Raw genomic sequence first — 17,039 nt, 5'->3', positions numbered from 1 at the left:
CTCCCCAGACAACAATGAGTTTCCACCTGTTTTCAACCACTCTCCTAAATTAAAGTTTAACCTGTTCAACTAGCCCCTGATGGCTAAAGCTGCGCATACACAACTCCCAATGATTACATCACTGTACCCTATAAAACCATAATCCCCTCTGTAACTGGCAGCCATTTTCCCACCAGGAAAATGGACCTCCAATGGTGCCTGAGTCCACCAAGGAATAAAGGTTCCTCTGAATCCGTTGAGGTCTGGTTCCTGTCCTTTTGCACTTACATTTTGGTTCCCTGACGGGGAAACCAGTGTATGGCAACATGTGCCCTTCCCTGTCTCCTGGAAACCTGTTCCCCTTCCCCTGCAGGTCCTGGTGTTGTGCCCAGATCACGAATCCCCAAAGACCACCAGGGAGCCGTCTCCGATGCAAAAGCAAAAGGGTCTTTATTGCAAGCTCAAGCTCAGACTCACAGCGGCAGTACCTGACGCAATACCTGACGCAGCAGGTACTGCTAAGAGACCTGTCTGGATTCAGTGGGATTTTTATGAGCTCCACAGTAGAGCAGGAAATTTGAACAAAGCAAAGTACACAATTGGCTGATCTTTCAGCATGTGTGGTTTGGCACGTTTCCATTGGCTTAGGGTACCCAGGTCTTAACATATTGACATATATGGTTTGGAATGTTAGGCACTGGCTTGTAAGCTCCTGATAGAAACCTAGGCCTGAAGTCTTTTATTCCCTAAACACAGCCTGTCATGGCCCCGGTTCAGCTCCCTTTTCACTGGGGAGTGACCATTGATGTGTCTGGCACCCCCAAAGATCTCTGAGGTTGGGGGAACCCCTAGCCATGGCTCATGCAGCTATGGCTGAATCCCCAGACTGTTCCCACCACCTTCCTCCCCACCCTATGGAATCCATTTTGGCTGAAGGACTGCCAGTACGCGACCCGTAACTGACCCCAACCCTGGGCTAGGTTTTCACAGTCTATGCCACCTGGACGATGCAAGGATTTGTATCAGTCCTTTATTAGTGCTGAAGGCATCCTTTTTCTGACCCCCTCCCCTAACCCTTGGTACCTTCTCCCCACTCCCTCCTTCCTGATACCCTGCCGACCTCTGGATCAAAGACCCTTTTGCCATTTTGTTCCTGCATCCAACACTGGCCTTTAAATTGTTCAGAGAGGTAAACCATCTGTCTGATTGTCCCATCCAGTATCTAGCAGATAGGTACCCTGCCCCGAGACCCCGCCTTTTGGCCCATGGGACCCTGGGGGTCCCTCCACCATTGAAATTGGGGTGAAGATGGTCCCCCATTTCCGGTGGCACTGTCCAGTTTGGTGTTGAAAAGAATCCAGGGGATGCTTTGGTTTCAATCTGACACCCCGTTCACCCCTTGTCAAGATGGGAATCAATCAGTCAGTTCCATGGGACTCCCATTTGGGTTGTCTCATTAGTAATTTTAAGACCCTTTACTCCCAAATTGACCCCAAAAAAACACCTCATTAAGTTCAGCACTCAAATTTGGCCACAATACAAATTAGATAATCTACCTCAATGGCCCAAATATGGAAAGTTTGATCAAGAAATTCTCCAAAAATTAAAAAGTTATTTATTGCAAAAATGGCAGATGAAGTGAAGTCCCAGCCCAAGTTCATGTAAAAGGCCTTATTTCAAGCCCCTACCCTCAACTTACCTATGGAGCAAACATTTAACCTGTTTGTCACTGAGAGAGAAAAATAACCCTAACCAGCCCAATAGACAGTGGCATGTCTCAGTAAGGAGTACGATATAACAGCCCCGTTCCTCAAAAGTAGTGGGAGATAATGTTTCATAATTTTCTGCATTCAAACCAGACCTGATTACCAACCAGGGAAAAAAGGGTAAAAAAACCCTAGGCAGCAATTTCCCTCGCCTAGCCTTGCTGAAACCTGCATTGGAATGTAAACTGCAAAAGTCAGCAGGCTCAGCAAGGAATCCACCTGAGACTGAAGAAAAAGTGTCCATTTTAAACTTCTCCTGGGCTGCAACACAGAAAAATGGTTTTAAGACTTCTCTCTCTCTCTCCCCCTCTGTTTCTCATACTGCTTTATAGAAAATAATTATCAAAACTGGCATATAGATAATGAGTGCTCATGAATTAAAATTTTTTAAAAAATGAATCCAAGCACTGTTAATTCACATGGTTTAAAGGTGCAGTTTACTCTGGGTACACAGATGACAATGTAAAGGTATAAACATTATTTCTAGGATTTTTCTTCAACAAGGAAGAGGTGAATACACTTGTCCAATACCTTAATTCTTATAGTTAATAAATAAATTAGATTTGACATATGTGGGATTAATCTTCATAAATGTGTTTGTTAGAAACATCCGATTAATTTACAAAGTTAAAATGCTAACAAATATAACAAAGTACTCTTAACTTCTTGAATTCCTTAGGGTGATATACTTGAACATTGTGTTTTCATAAATTGGTAAACAACAGGTGTGATTCTATGTACAAGGGATCCAAAAGTTTCAACTGTTTCAATTAGAGTACTGTAAATAACATAAAGTATTTCTTCTTATTAAAATGGAGTAATTTATTTAAATTCAGAAATTTCATAAGGGTTGTTTCAAAATGTGAACAAAGAAAGGGGTCAACAGATAAGAAAGAGAAAATAAAAGGTTCTAGGTATGGATATATGTTTAGTAGAAGGAAAAAAGAAAATGTTTCTGGGTAAGAAAGTCTTTGCATGATGAAATACACGGTCTAAATAAGTACCAAGAACATCTATGTGTAAGTAAAGGGTATCTTTCAACAAGTTTGTGTGTAACTAATTGGTTATGTGTATGTGAGACAATCAGTTAAAGCTATTTAAAGTTTTTCCCTAAGGTCAAATACTAATGTACTGATAGAAAACAAGGCTTAAGCCATATGTTAAACTGACAAGGATTTCTTAAAACATTAGTTTAGGGTTGGGGATGTAGCTCAGTTGGTAGCGTGCTTGCCTCGTAAGCACAAGGCCCTGGGTTCAATCGCCAACACTGCAAAAAAAAAAAAAAAAAAAAAATTAGTTTACTCTTCCCATTGTGTCTACTAAGTTTTATTCTTTAAAGCGACTAATTTTGAAGAAATTGGGATCTGTGCAACACTGGTAGCACAGCAACAGTTATTTTAAAATATTATGCTACATTACAGAGTCTGAATTTTCCTTTAAAAGCTAATCTTGGTAATACAAAAACATCAGTATGGCATACTAAATGTGTTCATATCTTCCAGGTATACAAGTCTTTAAGGCAGAAAATTTAAAAGAATATTTTTATCAAGCTACTATTCTCCAAACTAAACTTGTCTGTAATGATAATTTTAAACTTATAAGAATAGTAAATTTTATTGGGGATCTATTCACATCATTTAATGTTCTGTAACTGGACCTGAACCTTATGTTACCTTCTACACTGTGATAAAAATGTAAATGCATCTCTAAAAGATAATGAAAACCTAGTCTGTTTAAAGGTTAATACCATGAAACATGAAAGCATTTTACCACTTTTCCACACAAAAGGAAGTTTAAAAGATCTCTCAGCCTTTCTCTGATTCATGTTTTAGATATAATGTTATTTTGTGTTAGCTAATGTTCATATAGACTCAGGAAACGATATATGTAAACTTTGTAAAATGACATTTAAGAAAGAGGCAACAATCAGCTTCAGAATTAGAACACTTGACCTAAGATTTGTGAAGAGCCTGCCTTACCTGAGATAAGGCTCTGCCTCCCACCTCACTGCATGTTAAAATGATTCCAAAGTAGGCAGACTCCAGCTCATTTAAAGTTGTATTCAAAAGATTTATTTTTGTTGTAATCTCAAATAGGGGATATAATGTATAACTCAGTCAAAATTCAAGATAGCTATTGTGCAAGCTGAATATATTTTTACTATTGCTAATTTCATTTTGTAGAACTGTTACCTGTTAATGTTTTGGCAGAGGTACTGCTTCAAGAACACACAACCTATGTTAACTTGAGATAATAAGACATCACCTACAGAACAGATAGTTTATAATGTTAACTTCCAGTACTAATATAGACCCCAGTTAAATAAAAGGGTAAATGACTGTAAGTTTATAGACATTAAATTTAAAACCCAGTACTCTTACTTTAAGACTGGTGAGACTGCCTTGCTGGATGTTTAAGATCAAGATTAACACAAAAGGGTCAAGAAAACTAGTACTTGGCTCTTGCCCTCTGAGTCAGCCTGAACCCAGGGAATGGGAGAGCTTCTCTAAGGAGCTTTGCAACTCTGGACCACATGACCTCTCAATCAGGGAGGTTATAAGACCACTGGAGAACAGAAAGCCAATCAGTGCACCTGCTTCAAAGAGGAAGGTTATTGGAAAAGGGAGACATCCCTAATGCTTCCAAGGGAAGCCACCTCATCAAGAAAACCCTACCTAGAAGATGGCACCAAAAGAGCTAAAAAGCTGCTCTCAAGTTTCCCAAGAGTGACCCCTGTGGAAACTCAGTTGACTCTTAACAGCAGACAGAAACAAGGTCAATTTCACCAGCTTGGTCTTGAACACCTAGCAAAAACAGTTACAACCAAAATACAGCCATAACTGGGTTTAAAAAGAAAGACAATTGTTCCTTTAATGAAACTTAACATCACACACTAGCTATAGGAGCCCCCCAAATTATTCCCTTTTTTATAGGGCTAAAAACATTCACCAGGATTGACACAAATACAGCAAGATTAGGAACCTCTATTCACTATAAAAGTAGTCAGTACAGGTTATTGCAGATATCCAACAGGTTACTAATTTGATACTGACTTTACAAACTCAACTGGACTCCCTGACATCTGTTGTCCTACAACAAATCAGAGAAGAATGCTGTTTCTATGTAAACCAATCAGGAGTGATAAGAGACAAGATTAAACAGCTACAGGAACACCTGGGATATGAAAAACAGGTCTGACTCAGGAGCCTTTCCAAATCTCAAACAATGATTTTCTTTCTTTCTTTCTTTTCTTTCTTTCTTTCTAGTGGTGCTAGGGATTGAACTCAGGGCCTTGTGCATGCAAGGCAAGCACTCTACCAACTGAACTACATCCCCAGCCCAAGAACAGTGATTTTCAACATAATAAGTTTAAAATGTTACCCATCTTAATATTTCCTTTCTTAAGGAGTCCTATCTCATAGCAGTATATTAAACCCCTATGTTTTATTGTCTGGACTTACTCCACTACAATATAATGCCTCACAAAATATATGTTATGTTGGGCTAGAGGTGTGGCTCAGTGCTGGAGTGTTTGTCTGGCATGTGGGAGGTCCTGGGTTTGATCCCCAGCACCGCATTTGAATAAATAAAAAAAAATATATATATATATGTTATATTAAAACTGAAAACTGTGTGTCACAACAATGTGCCAATTGGACTATATGATCGAGTTCAGAACAAATTGTTATGTTTCTCAAAAGACCAGTAGCCACCTGGCTCCCTGTAAAAGCTCTAGATGTTTTATCTGCGGGCTAATAGCTGGCATTGTTATTGTGGCTGGGATAACCACCTCTGCATCTACTGCAGTGCTGGCATTGCACCAGCAGGCACCAGCAATTCATTTCCTTCAACAATTTCAAAAATTTCACTGAGACCTGGCAAACTTGAGTACATATTGATCAGGGGCTTGATTCTTTCCATAATGCCTCTTTGGATGTGTTAAAATCACAATCTTGGGTTCTGGTCCTGGCCAATACAAAAAAAAACTACTTTTAATAATGAAGAAGTTTGAGATAGTTTACCTGAAGGGATTTCTTCTCTTAACCTTATTTTAAATACTTTTCTACACATGTAGCTGCTGACTATAACTGTTTTGTCTCTGTTTTTTTACATAGTTTGTCAAGCAGGATGGAGATGGTTAAAACATCAGGAAATTACGGTTCCAAAGTTAATTATGCTTGCTATGCTTCAGAGGACCCACACTCCTGAAATGATGGAAAGTTTACCCTAAATTTAAATAGGGCACAATGGCCTTGATTAAGGAAAACAGGGTCCCAACTATTTTACCTGCTACATACTTGAGGTGTATGATTCCTGGCATTTAAGAAAAACATGTACTGTTTAGACACTGGAAAATTGTTTTCCTAGCACTAGCAAATTAATGCTCACCTTTCTTATAATGACCTTTCTTCTCCCTATTCTTAATTTAGCAGAGAAGCAGTTTCTTTTTCCTTCTTCTTCTTCTTTTGCAGTGCTGGGGATTGAACCCATGGCCTTGTGTTTGCAAGGCAAGCACTCAACCAACTGAGCTGTATCCCCAGAAGCAGTTTCTTAAAGAGGTAACCTGCCCAGCTCAAACTGCCCCCCAGAACACACTTCTCCCACAGTCACAGCCTGATTTTCTGAAACCATAAAAGGAGGACTTCGCCTACAGGGACTTCAAGGCTCTTCCCTGCCACACCCCTCCCCACCAGGGTCTCTATGCTCTATTCCATAACTCTGAAACCCCTCTCAGCTTGAAGCAGCCAGAGCTGACCTGACGTCCCAATTCTTCCTCCCCTTTCAGAGTCTGGAATGAAGGGCTATGGAAAGTAATATTCCTGCAAGATAAGCTCCGAAGAAAAATGGAGAGAGGTGCGGCTCTGGAGGAGAGAGGGGAAACAAGTCAAGGAACAATGGGCCCTGGGGGAAAGGGGTGGATACCGTATGCTGGGCCCTAAACCATGACCTTCCCCCATGGTTAGTTAGTCCTAAATGGAAGCACAGCAAATACCAAAGGGCAAGATTTGAGTACTCAACTTGTGGGGCCTGGACTCTTATCTCCCCAGACGAGTTTCAACTTTTTTACAACTACCCTCCTAAATCAAAGTTTTAACCTGTTCAACTAGCCCCTGACTGTCAAAACTACACGTACATGGTTTCTAATGATTACATCATTGTACCTTATAAATCCAAAATCCCCTCTGTAACTGACGGCCATTTTTCCAACAGGAAAGTGGACCCCAAAGGCACCAAATAAAGGCTTCTCTGAATCTGCTGAGGTCTGCTTCCCATCCTTTTGCACTTCTTACAGTAATATTGTTACCGTATACCACTTGGAAAGTGTCATGCTAACTGCACAACCAGTTACAAATCTACCTCCAAGAGTGTGACCTCTGTTGGGTCACAAATCCTAGGATTGTTTTTGCTGAATTGGAATGGGGAGAATACAGGAGATAAAATTGTAGCAATGGAAATCTTAATAACTGTCTTGACGTCGCCAGGGGACAGACTGACGAGGATGGTGGGAACACAAGGTTAAGAAAATAATTCTATAAAATGGGCCCACTGTGCTGACCCCCACATGCTTTCTTTGCCAAAAAGCAATTTACCTGCAGCCCTGCCTGGCCTAAGTGGACAGGATATGTCATATTTCTCAGTGAACTACCTGTTATCTATAAGGAAATGCAGGCAGGAAATGTTGATAAGAGCAACCCAAGTTATTTAGACCCTCTTCACAGACCAGATTCCAGAGGATAATTTCTCCTACCATAAAACCTGTAAAATGATTAAGAATCCAATTAGAACCACTCAGCATGGGTCAAGGGAACCTAGAATTGTCATGGCAATGGGTACTTGAAAATTCGATATCACCCTGCTGTCAATCAAAAGTTGAGGTGGACCTGGGTGGGACTCTCTGGAAACTTCTCTGGGATCCCCAATAAAACTGGAGTGCAGGAAAGGCACATCGTTTCTCTCCTCTCTGAGAGGACCCATTCTCTCCCTTGAAATTGTCTCTCTTCCCTTTTCATATTCCTTCAATAAACTCATTCATTACTCTGGGTTTGAAGAAGTGGTCTTCATGCTGCCTGTTTCTTGGAAGACCCCAGTTCTGTAACACGTGCCTTCTACATGACCCTTGAATGGGTTTCCAGATGTCAGAGAATGAGTTTCACTTGTGGTGCCCAGTTTTTCTCTATACAAATGGTGGTTCCTTAAATCAGGAGCACTTTCTTTTACTATAGGGCACAGGCCTGTTAAATGTCCCTGGGTTCAATACCCAATTAAAAAAAAAAAAGCCTCAAAGATCATTGTCCCCTTCCACCATCTAAGTGTGCAATAAGAAGGCTCCATCTCTGAAGCAGACTATACAGGCACTCACCAGACCCCTTGGTGCCTTAATTTTCAGCCTGCAGAACAGTGAGCAACACGTTTCTATTGCTTAACTGTGACACAGTCTAAGGTATTTTGTTGTTATGAAAGCCTAAATGGAAAATGAGAGTTGATTTAAAAAATATAAAAAGGATAGACATAGATCAGGTGTGTAAACCAGCTGGAGCGGCAGAGGCAGCAGCAGGACTGCAGTGGCGACAGTAGCAGGGACCAGGAGGGAGCTCAGGAGGAGGCTGGCTAAGGGCACCCAGTGGCAGCATGAGAGGTACTCAGTTTTGACGAGTTTGCATCATGCGTGAATATAAACCTGTTGTTCTTGGCTCAGGAGGGGTTGGAAAGTCTGATCTGACTGTACGGTTTGTTCAAGGAATTTTTGTTGAAAAATGTGATCCTATGATAGAAGATTCTTATAGGAAGCAAGTTGAAGTTGATGCACAACAATGTATGCTTGAAACCTTGGACAGTACAGGAACGGAACAATTTACAGCAATGAGGGATTTGTACACGAAAAATGGACAAGGCTTTGCATTCATTTATTCTATCACAGCCCATCCACCTTTAATGATTTAGAAGATCAAAGAGAACAAATTCTTTGAGTTAAAGACACTGATGATGTTCCCAAGATTCTTGGAAGATGGAAGAATTGTAGGAAAAGAACAAGGTTAAAATCTAGCAAGTCAGTGAAATAACTGTGCACATAGAATCTCCTGCAAAATAAAAATAAATGTTAATGAGGTCTTTTATGACCTAGTGCAGCAAATTAACAAAAACTCCAATGCCTGGGAAGGCCTACAGAAAGTCATCGTGTCACCACTTTAATATACTAAATACATCGTAGCTCTGAGCCAGGACTGAGGAACTGAATGCCAGCATTTCAACTTTGTTAAACCTACCAACATCTTACATGGACTTTCCTGTGGTGATACCCTTTAAGAGGCAAATGAAAGCTACTTTAAGTTTGCACAGTCTAATCACTTTTCAGTAGCACAAGAGAGATTTTTACTTATATAATAAGAGTATGCAGCTGGTGAAACCAGAGGCTACGTCCAGTATTACTAAGAGACATTCTTCATCCACCAACATTGTATATGTATGAAAATGGTGTACTGTACACTTTAACACACTCCATACTTTGGAGAGTACATAATGTAAATCCTGAAAGCACCACTATTTAAGCATAATAAAAGAAAGTCCAAAGAGCTCCTACATAGACTACTCCAGATAACTTTGCTTCTTTGATACTTGTAACTTATTGTCATTTCTTAAAATCCAATGTCATTATTATATTGTACAAAATAAGCGCTTTAACACAGCTATGTAATTTTTTAAAAATTTTCAAAAACTTGTGGAGGCAGCGATCTTATCTTTAAAATACAGTCCTTTCAGAACAATGTTTGTAGTCAGTGTACAGTTGGGGTCTACAAGAAGTGTGTGTTTTCAAACAATTTTTTAATGATTTAACAACTTTTGTAAATGATTTTCAGGCTTCTGCAGCTACAGTCTCACCACGAATCCTTTGCTTGCTTCTGCATAAGTGTATTTGCAATACCAAATATATAGGTTTAGTATTTTTGCCTGTTGGTGATTGTTTCACATGTGTAACGTTTTGGTTGAGATGTTAGATGGTGGATGAAAACTGTGGATGTGAATGTGGGAAGTGAGTTTAGTCGTGTAAATTGGTCGTAAGGTCTAATTTGCAGTAAATATTGCTGTTTTATTTAACAATGCCTTGTTGCTTCGTATACATTAACGTCTGGGTATAAAGATTGTGTGTCTATCCAACAGGGAGCCACACTATTTAAATCGACCAACCTAATGTTACAACTACTTTCAGATGGCCAAAGGTAAATTAAAAACCTTAAAGTAGTGTGATTTTGTATAACCTAGCATCAGTAGTTCAATAAATTTGGATTGCCACGCAAGGGCTTGCATTATAATTACTTGCCACTTGAATGTGTTTTGGGTAATGTTTTAAGAGTACTAGTAAATAAATACGGGTTTACCTTCTTAAAAAGAGACATAAGAGAAGGACTTGGTAGCCTGATCGTACAGTCATGTCAGTAATGGGGATGTTTTGAGGAATGTGTCATTAGGTGACTGTATTGTCAGGTGATCTCACTTGGCAACCATCACAGGAAAAAAATAGTATAGTCTTTATACTAATCTAGAGGGAAATGAGGATTTGCCCTAGCAAATAATTTCCCTCCACAGTCAGCTTCTCTAGTTTCTAAAAGTTCTTCAGGTAACTTCACATCATACTTACAGACCCACCACCTTCACATTATGTAATCAATAACAATCCTTCAATCATTTAAACCACCCAGCACCAGCAACAAATTCAACTGGTTAGGTTGAGCCTTTCCTTTCAACACTGCAAACAAACTTTTTTTTTTTTTTTTTTGGTTGTGATCATCATAATGATGAACTTGTCCCTGGTCTTCAATCCAGGTCATTAGAAGTTTCTCTATACCTAATATAGACCTGTCTTGAATTTTTGCTAGTCCGGTTGGTTTCAGTGAAGCGGATCAGTCCTCTAACAGCTTCCAGCACTTTGTTCTTGTTTTCCAAGATGGTCACTATGGTGGGCTGGCTGGCTGGTGAGCAACAACCGGCCCTCATGTCCCATCTCCACAGTCCTTAATGACTTTCCATCTGCAGGTCGATCACTTGCCATAGCCTCTAACTGGCAATGTCAGCGGTGGATTTTGTTTGCTTAGAGGCCATGATGAACAAAAAATAGCATGAGATTAAATCAAGCATATGAGAATGCTGCATTCCCGATGTGGTAAACACAAGATGTACGAGGCTGCGGCTCCCACCACTGTATATGTGAACTGTTGACCGAAACATCATTATGCAGTGTACGACTATAATGTGAAAAATAAGCAGACAAACGGCTGGCTCTATCTCAGAACCTTTTGCCAGGAGTCAATAGGACAGGGGAAGTTTATCTTCATGGCCCCTGATTACCGCTGCCTGGCCCTGCACACTACTCCCTCTTCCTACTATTTTCTCTACAAAAGATCCCTTCTTGGGGAAAATGGAAGGTGGAGCACAAAATAGTATACAGTCAAAGCCAGGAGGTGACTCTGAAATGGGCCTGCAGGCCAATGAGTATCAATGCCACATTCCATCTTAAGAGCAAAGGCTTATTAACATTAATTTATGGGAAATAGGCAATTACACAAATACAGGATTGCAACCAAACTTTGTTTTTAAAAGATGAGTTTTTGACACTTAAGGATTTCATTCCAAACTCTCCATTATATAATTACAAAAAAAAATCCATGTTTCAGGAAAACATCCTTAATCCTAACAAAAAATTCATGTCACTTATCACAAAGTTAGACGATCAAGTGTATAAAGGAGAAACTAAACAGAAGCAGTATTTACAAATTTAGACAACATGAGACATTGTGAAGAAACTTTTGGTAAGAACACGCTACATACTTTCACACACTACATTTCCAAGTGATACCTCTGTAAATAATAAGATAAAGGTCATAGTGTAAGGAATTTAACTTAAATTCAAAGTCATCATGTTGAGGACTTTAAATTAAATTCAGGGTTATAATTATGAAAGCTTTAAATTCAAGGTCTTAGTGATAAAGACTTTAAATTCAAGGATAGATTGTCTAAGAAAGGACAAACCATTAGCATTCAAGTTATTGAGTCAATTAGTTCCCCATAAGTACAAAATATTAGGAATCACTAAATGGATTAGTCTAATTACAAATTTTTTTCATTTCTAAATATTTCACAACTGTAAGAAGTCTTTTCACAGAATCATTCAGTCACATAGTTTCTCTCTATCCTTGAGAAGGTAGTTCTGCTACATTTTAAATCCTTATTTCAAAACGATTCCCTCTCCATTTCTATATTTTTGTAAGTAGAAAATATTTTAAAACAGAGAACTATCTGTTCCTTAGCTAGAAACAGAAACTGCCTGTTCCTTCACCGACTCCTGGAAAAGAAAATTCCCAACTCCTCTTCTACCTCAAAATCACAATGCAAACCCAAACAAGCCAGTTCCTAAGGTAGGGTCACCCAGAGCCCAGGGCCTGGAACAATATTTCATGCTAGTTTCCTGCTATATGCCAAGCACAATTTAGTTATTTTACATTATTGAGAAATCTATTTAACAGACTAGAGTCATCCAGTGCTTCCGCCAGCAGAAGGCGGGCTAAAAAAGGCGGGAGCAGCGGCGCCTGCGAATGGGAACGTCAAAGACTCTCCTCCTCCTCTCCTCCTCTTCGTCTTCATCGGATTCATCCATGTCAGCTGAATCATCATCGTCTTCTTCTTCCTCCTCTTCTTCTTCCTCTTCCATCTCTTCATATTCATCTGGACCCATTTCCTTGAAAGAGAAAACAATCTTTTGATAAGAACAACATCCATTAGTTTTTTTTAATTGTAATTTAATGCAAATTCTCATTTACCTAGAATCCAAACATGCCAAAATGAGTTTTGACAGACTGTAACAGTGTAGTTTTCATAATGCACATGCTGATGTAAGACTCTAAAATATGTATTGTACCACGTTAAGTAATGCTCAGTATGGTTTTGATGGTAAACATATTTCACTAAGACAATACTTACTCCCATACAGTAGTTGGTAATTCATACAAGGTAGCAAATAGACTACTAACAATCCAAGATAAAGTTTTAGTGAACTTCTCTTACTAATGTACTACATAACAATTCTTGGTTGGTCTATATACTTATAGAACAGAGGATGTGAAAATATCAGGTATGACCTCTACTGGTAACTTTAATGCACTGCCAGAAAGAGGTCTCAAAGATTTTTATTGAGTTCCTACTATAAAGACACATTATTTTAAGTCAAACATCAGTAGCCTCTAACTTTAAAAAAGTTCTTTATTTTTTTAGTGACTTCAAACAACAACAGTCATTTATTATCTCTCCTGGTTTCTGTGGGTTGGGTATCTGGGAAGTACTCAATGGGGTGGTTCTGGCTTGAGCGCTTGTGATGTCACAATCAGATGGTGGCTGGAACTGGTGTCACCTCAAGGGCTTCTTCACTCACAAGTCTGGTACTGGGCTGGGGTAATCCAATTCTCCAGACTGAAACAGCTGGGGCTCCTGGCGCCTCCTTCTGTCTCTATGTGGTATCTCTACATGGTCTCTCCAGCATGGCGGCTTCATGGAAACTAGACTTCTTACATGGTGGCGCAGGGCAGCAAAGGCACGTGTTCCAGGAGAGAGAAAACTAGGCTGAAGGCATATTGCCCTTTTCTAACTTAGCTTCAGAAGTCAGTGTCACTTGCCAATTCACTAGAAGTATATCACTAAGATGGATCCACACTGTGGGGCAAGGGCAGCCTCTACTTTTATATTCTCTTGTTGGAGGCTCTACCACAGGACAGGAGTGATGATGAACATGCAATATCTACACATCTCTTGGAAGCTTCAATTTTGCTCAAGCAATGTCTCTAATCAAGCCTTGACTTATGTGACTGCCAATTTTTTCTCTCACACACCTAAGACTCAATGGGAAGAGTTGCTATATCAGACAGACTTCTAGTCGGTAATCTGAGAAGAACTGGAAACTTCAGGCATGATGTCAGCAAGAGTCCTTCCACCAAGGCTTTCATGGCATTATATGATCTGGCACCCCACGGTCCCTCTGACCTCATCTCCACCTGCTCTGCTGCCCTCCTGTTCACCGCACTCCAGCTGCACTGGCCGCGCTGGTTCACACACCGGGCACACAACTGCGTCAGAACCTCCACACCTGCTGCTCCTTGGCTGAACACTCTTTTTCCATATATCCACCCGGCTCCCTCTGCCCCTTTCATGTCTCAGCTTACGTGTCACCAAGGCCTTTCCTGACACATCTTTACATTAGAACCCAACAGGACACTCCTTATCCCCTGATTTTTCTCCATGGCACTTGTTACTACTCGAGACAAGTACAGGGTGTTTGTTATCAGTTTTTCTTCCAATTAGATTGTGAATTTCAAGGCAAGGATTTTGATTGTATTGTTTACTACAGTACTCAAATATTTGTTGAATGAGAAATGAATTAATGTAGGAGAAAGAATTTGGATCACTTGGAATTTATTTTCATACTAACAATAACAATCAGAAAAGATACACAAATGCGACGTATAAGATATGCCATTATTTGTTCCTGATTTTATTTTTTTTAACTCTAAGGAATGAAGACTTTAAAATTCAGTAGGAGGTCCAAAAGGCAAGAAGGGGAAGACTCTGGAAATACTAAAACATGAGTTGCAGGCAGTATGATCATTAACTATGATAATGAAGAAAACAGAAGAACTGGAGGGATCCATGTGGCTAAAGAGGGACATGCTCAGATGAAAGTGCTCGTGCATCAACAGACGCAAGGAGAAACACAGCAACCGAAATCAGTGAGCAGCAGGAGCCTCCACAATACCCTGCAACAAGCACAATAAAGGAACAACCTGCCTGCAAGAAAAGGGGAAGACTGACTCAGAGCGTTTTTAAAATGGCAGAGAATAAAGAAAAAGGAAATATTAAGCCTTCTAATGAATCAGGCTGGTAGAGGACAAAAGAAAGGAGCAACACAAACTTACATATCAAGAAAACTAACACAGAAACAAAAGGCTGACAAACACAACCCCCACTGTCTTTTTAACGTTGATTAGAAATAGATCCACAATTCTCATTTCTCTTTACTAAGAGGACACATTTTCCATAAGGCAGGTCAAGATTTTATGTTTATTTGTGCTTAAGAAGAGACTAAAATTCAAAGTAAATAAATACATAGTTAAGAGAAGGTTAAGCATGGAATGGATGTTTATTGTAATTTTAAAAGGAATTGCTAAGTAAATTTTGTCAAACTTATCAGTTTTAGCTTCTAAGATAATTATCAATGTAACCCATGTAAACAAGAGTTCTTTGGAGCCCCCTTACTGAGTTTAAGCATTTAAGGGGGTCATGAAACTGAAATGTTGGAAAACCACTGTCCTTAAGTAGAGCACTTTACACTCACCCCAGCCAATATTGAAAATAAGCCTCAAAGGATCAGCTGACCCAACCGTAGCCAAACAAGCTTCAGTGCTCTTTAAACCCCAGGACAAGGTGTATTACCGGAGATGAAGAGGGAGATTTCATAATGAAAAAAGAATCACTTCATTAAAAAGACACCAATCCTAAGCACATTTGCACACAATTATAAAGTTTCGAAATACATGAGGCAAATCTGACAGAATGGAAAAGAGAAATAGACAAAACTGTATAATTTTAGTTGGAAATTTCAACAATCATCTCTTCAATAGTTGACAGAACAAAGGTCCCCCCCCCCGCAAAGCAATAAATACAGATATTTGAAAAACACTGTCGATCAATCAGTTTGACCTGTATTTATAGAATAATATTCCCCCAAATGGCAGAATATACATTCTTTTCAAATACACAAGGATCATTTACCAACATATGTAAATTCTTCACATAAGATTGGGCCATAAAACATTTACAAGTATTGAAAATACAGAGGAAGCTTTCTAACTACAATGAAATTAGAAAACAATAACCAAAAGATAACGGAAAAATCCCCAAATGTTTAGAAATCAACACATTGGTAGAAAAAGTCACAGATCAAAATTAAGTTACAAGGGAAATTTGGGACTACTTTGAACTAATATTAACAAAAACACATCAAAATTTATGAAATACAGCTAAAACAGTGCTTAGAGTTTAAGATCAATAAACTTCTACTTTAAAAAGCTAGAAGAAAAGCAAATTAAACCCAAAGTAGAAAAGACAACTACAGAAATCCATGAAATAGAAAATGAATAAGAGAAATCAGTGAAACCAAAAGTTGTTCCTTTAATCAATAAAAGTGATAAAAATCATGTGATGAACAAAAGAGAAGATATAAAAACACCAATATTAAAAACAAAAGAGGACATATGACTACAATTCCTGTAGCCATTAAAAGGATATCAAGGGAATATTGTGAATAACTTTACGCCAATAAATTCAACATTTAGATGAAATGGACAAATTCCTTGAAAGGCACAAATTACCAAAACTGAAACAAGAAGAAATAGAAAATATGAATATTAAAGAAATTAAACTCATATTTTAAATTTTTCCCACAAAAAAAACTCCAGTCCCATATAGCTTCACAGATGAATATAAACCATTTAAGAATAAGATATACCTATCTCATACAGATCTTGGGCTAATAAACAAATGGAAGCTGTTACAGGAAGTGGCAAACTTCCAGTATACTGGAAATAAAACTTCTAACTCCTCTACTGGGGAGAAAATTAAAACTTCATTTTCCAAACCCACACTGTAGTTTCTTTTCACCATAAAACAAGTATCATGGCCTAAAGGCTCATCATCATCCTTTTTTTCCCAAACAAGAGTTGAGACTATCGTCTCAGGGTCAGGTTAATATCACATCCATCTCCCCAGACTCATTTCAGACCCACCCGTCAAAACCATCCCAGGAGCTAGAAGGCATTATCTGAACATTCAATGCCTACAACTCAATTGCATTCTGCATATACATTCATATATCATACATTCCTTCATAATTTCCTTAATCATTTTATAGTTCATAAAATTGTCTGTCATTCAGTAACTGTAAACATGAAGTGTTAAAAATATACCCTGTCTGACTTGAGAAATGGTCCCAGAAAGAAATGGTTAAACGTACAAATCTACCCAATTCACCCTCTTTATCATGATCTCTACAGAATATTTGTTTATTTCACTATATAGGAAATTTTAGCAAAAATTGATTTCCCAGTCTTAAAATAAAGTCAATTCTAATTAGTCTAGCATGGTACTTCTCATATTCTAACATATCTCGACCACAGAACTGGTTTTGTAAATAGTGGAAAAGAAATTGACTCCTTAGAACAGGTGAACAGTGGTTTCTCTCGTCGAAGGGCAGTGAGC

At 38.9% G+C, this 17,039-nt stretch overlaps 1 protein-coding gene and 1 pseudogene across 2 annotated transcripts in view; one reads left to right on the top strand and one right to left on the bottom strand.

Annotated features, from left to right (window-relative positions):
- Positions 1–8,408: 8,408 nt before the first annotated feature.
- On the top strand, positions 8,409–9,182 carry LOC124958555 (ras-related protein Rap-1b-like; annotated as a pseudogene).
- The window catches only part of Fbxo3 (F-box protein 3), a 36,194-nt gene continuing 27,782 nt past the window's right edge, over positions 8,628–17,039 (bottom strand). Inside the window, exon 11 of one of the 2 annotated variants that reach the window (XM_047516702.1) lies at positions 8,628–12,474. In XM_047516702.1, coding sequence (XP_047372658.1) covers positions 12,301–12,474 — 174 coding nt within the window. In that variant the 3' untranslated portion in view covers positions 8,628–12,300. Of the gene's footprint in view, positions 12,475–15,933; positions 16,159–17,039 lie in introns of those variants that run through there. The other variant, XM_047516703.1, reaches the window with a different exon arrangement.

This window comes from Sciurus carolinensis, chromosome 11 (assembly GCF_902686445.1).
Source record: "Sciurus carolinensis chromosome 11, mSciCar1.2, whole genome shotgun sequence".
NCBI classification, from domain to species: domain Eukaryota; kingdom Metazoa; phylum Chordata; class Mammalia; order Rodentia; family Sciuridae; genus Sciurus; species Sciurus carolinensis.
The sequence above is the reverse complement of the archived record's forward strand: the minus strand, read 5'-3'. Positions and strand labels throughout refer to the sequence as shown.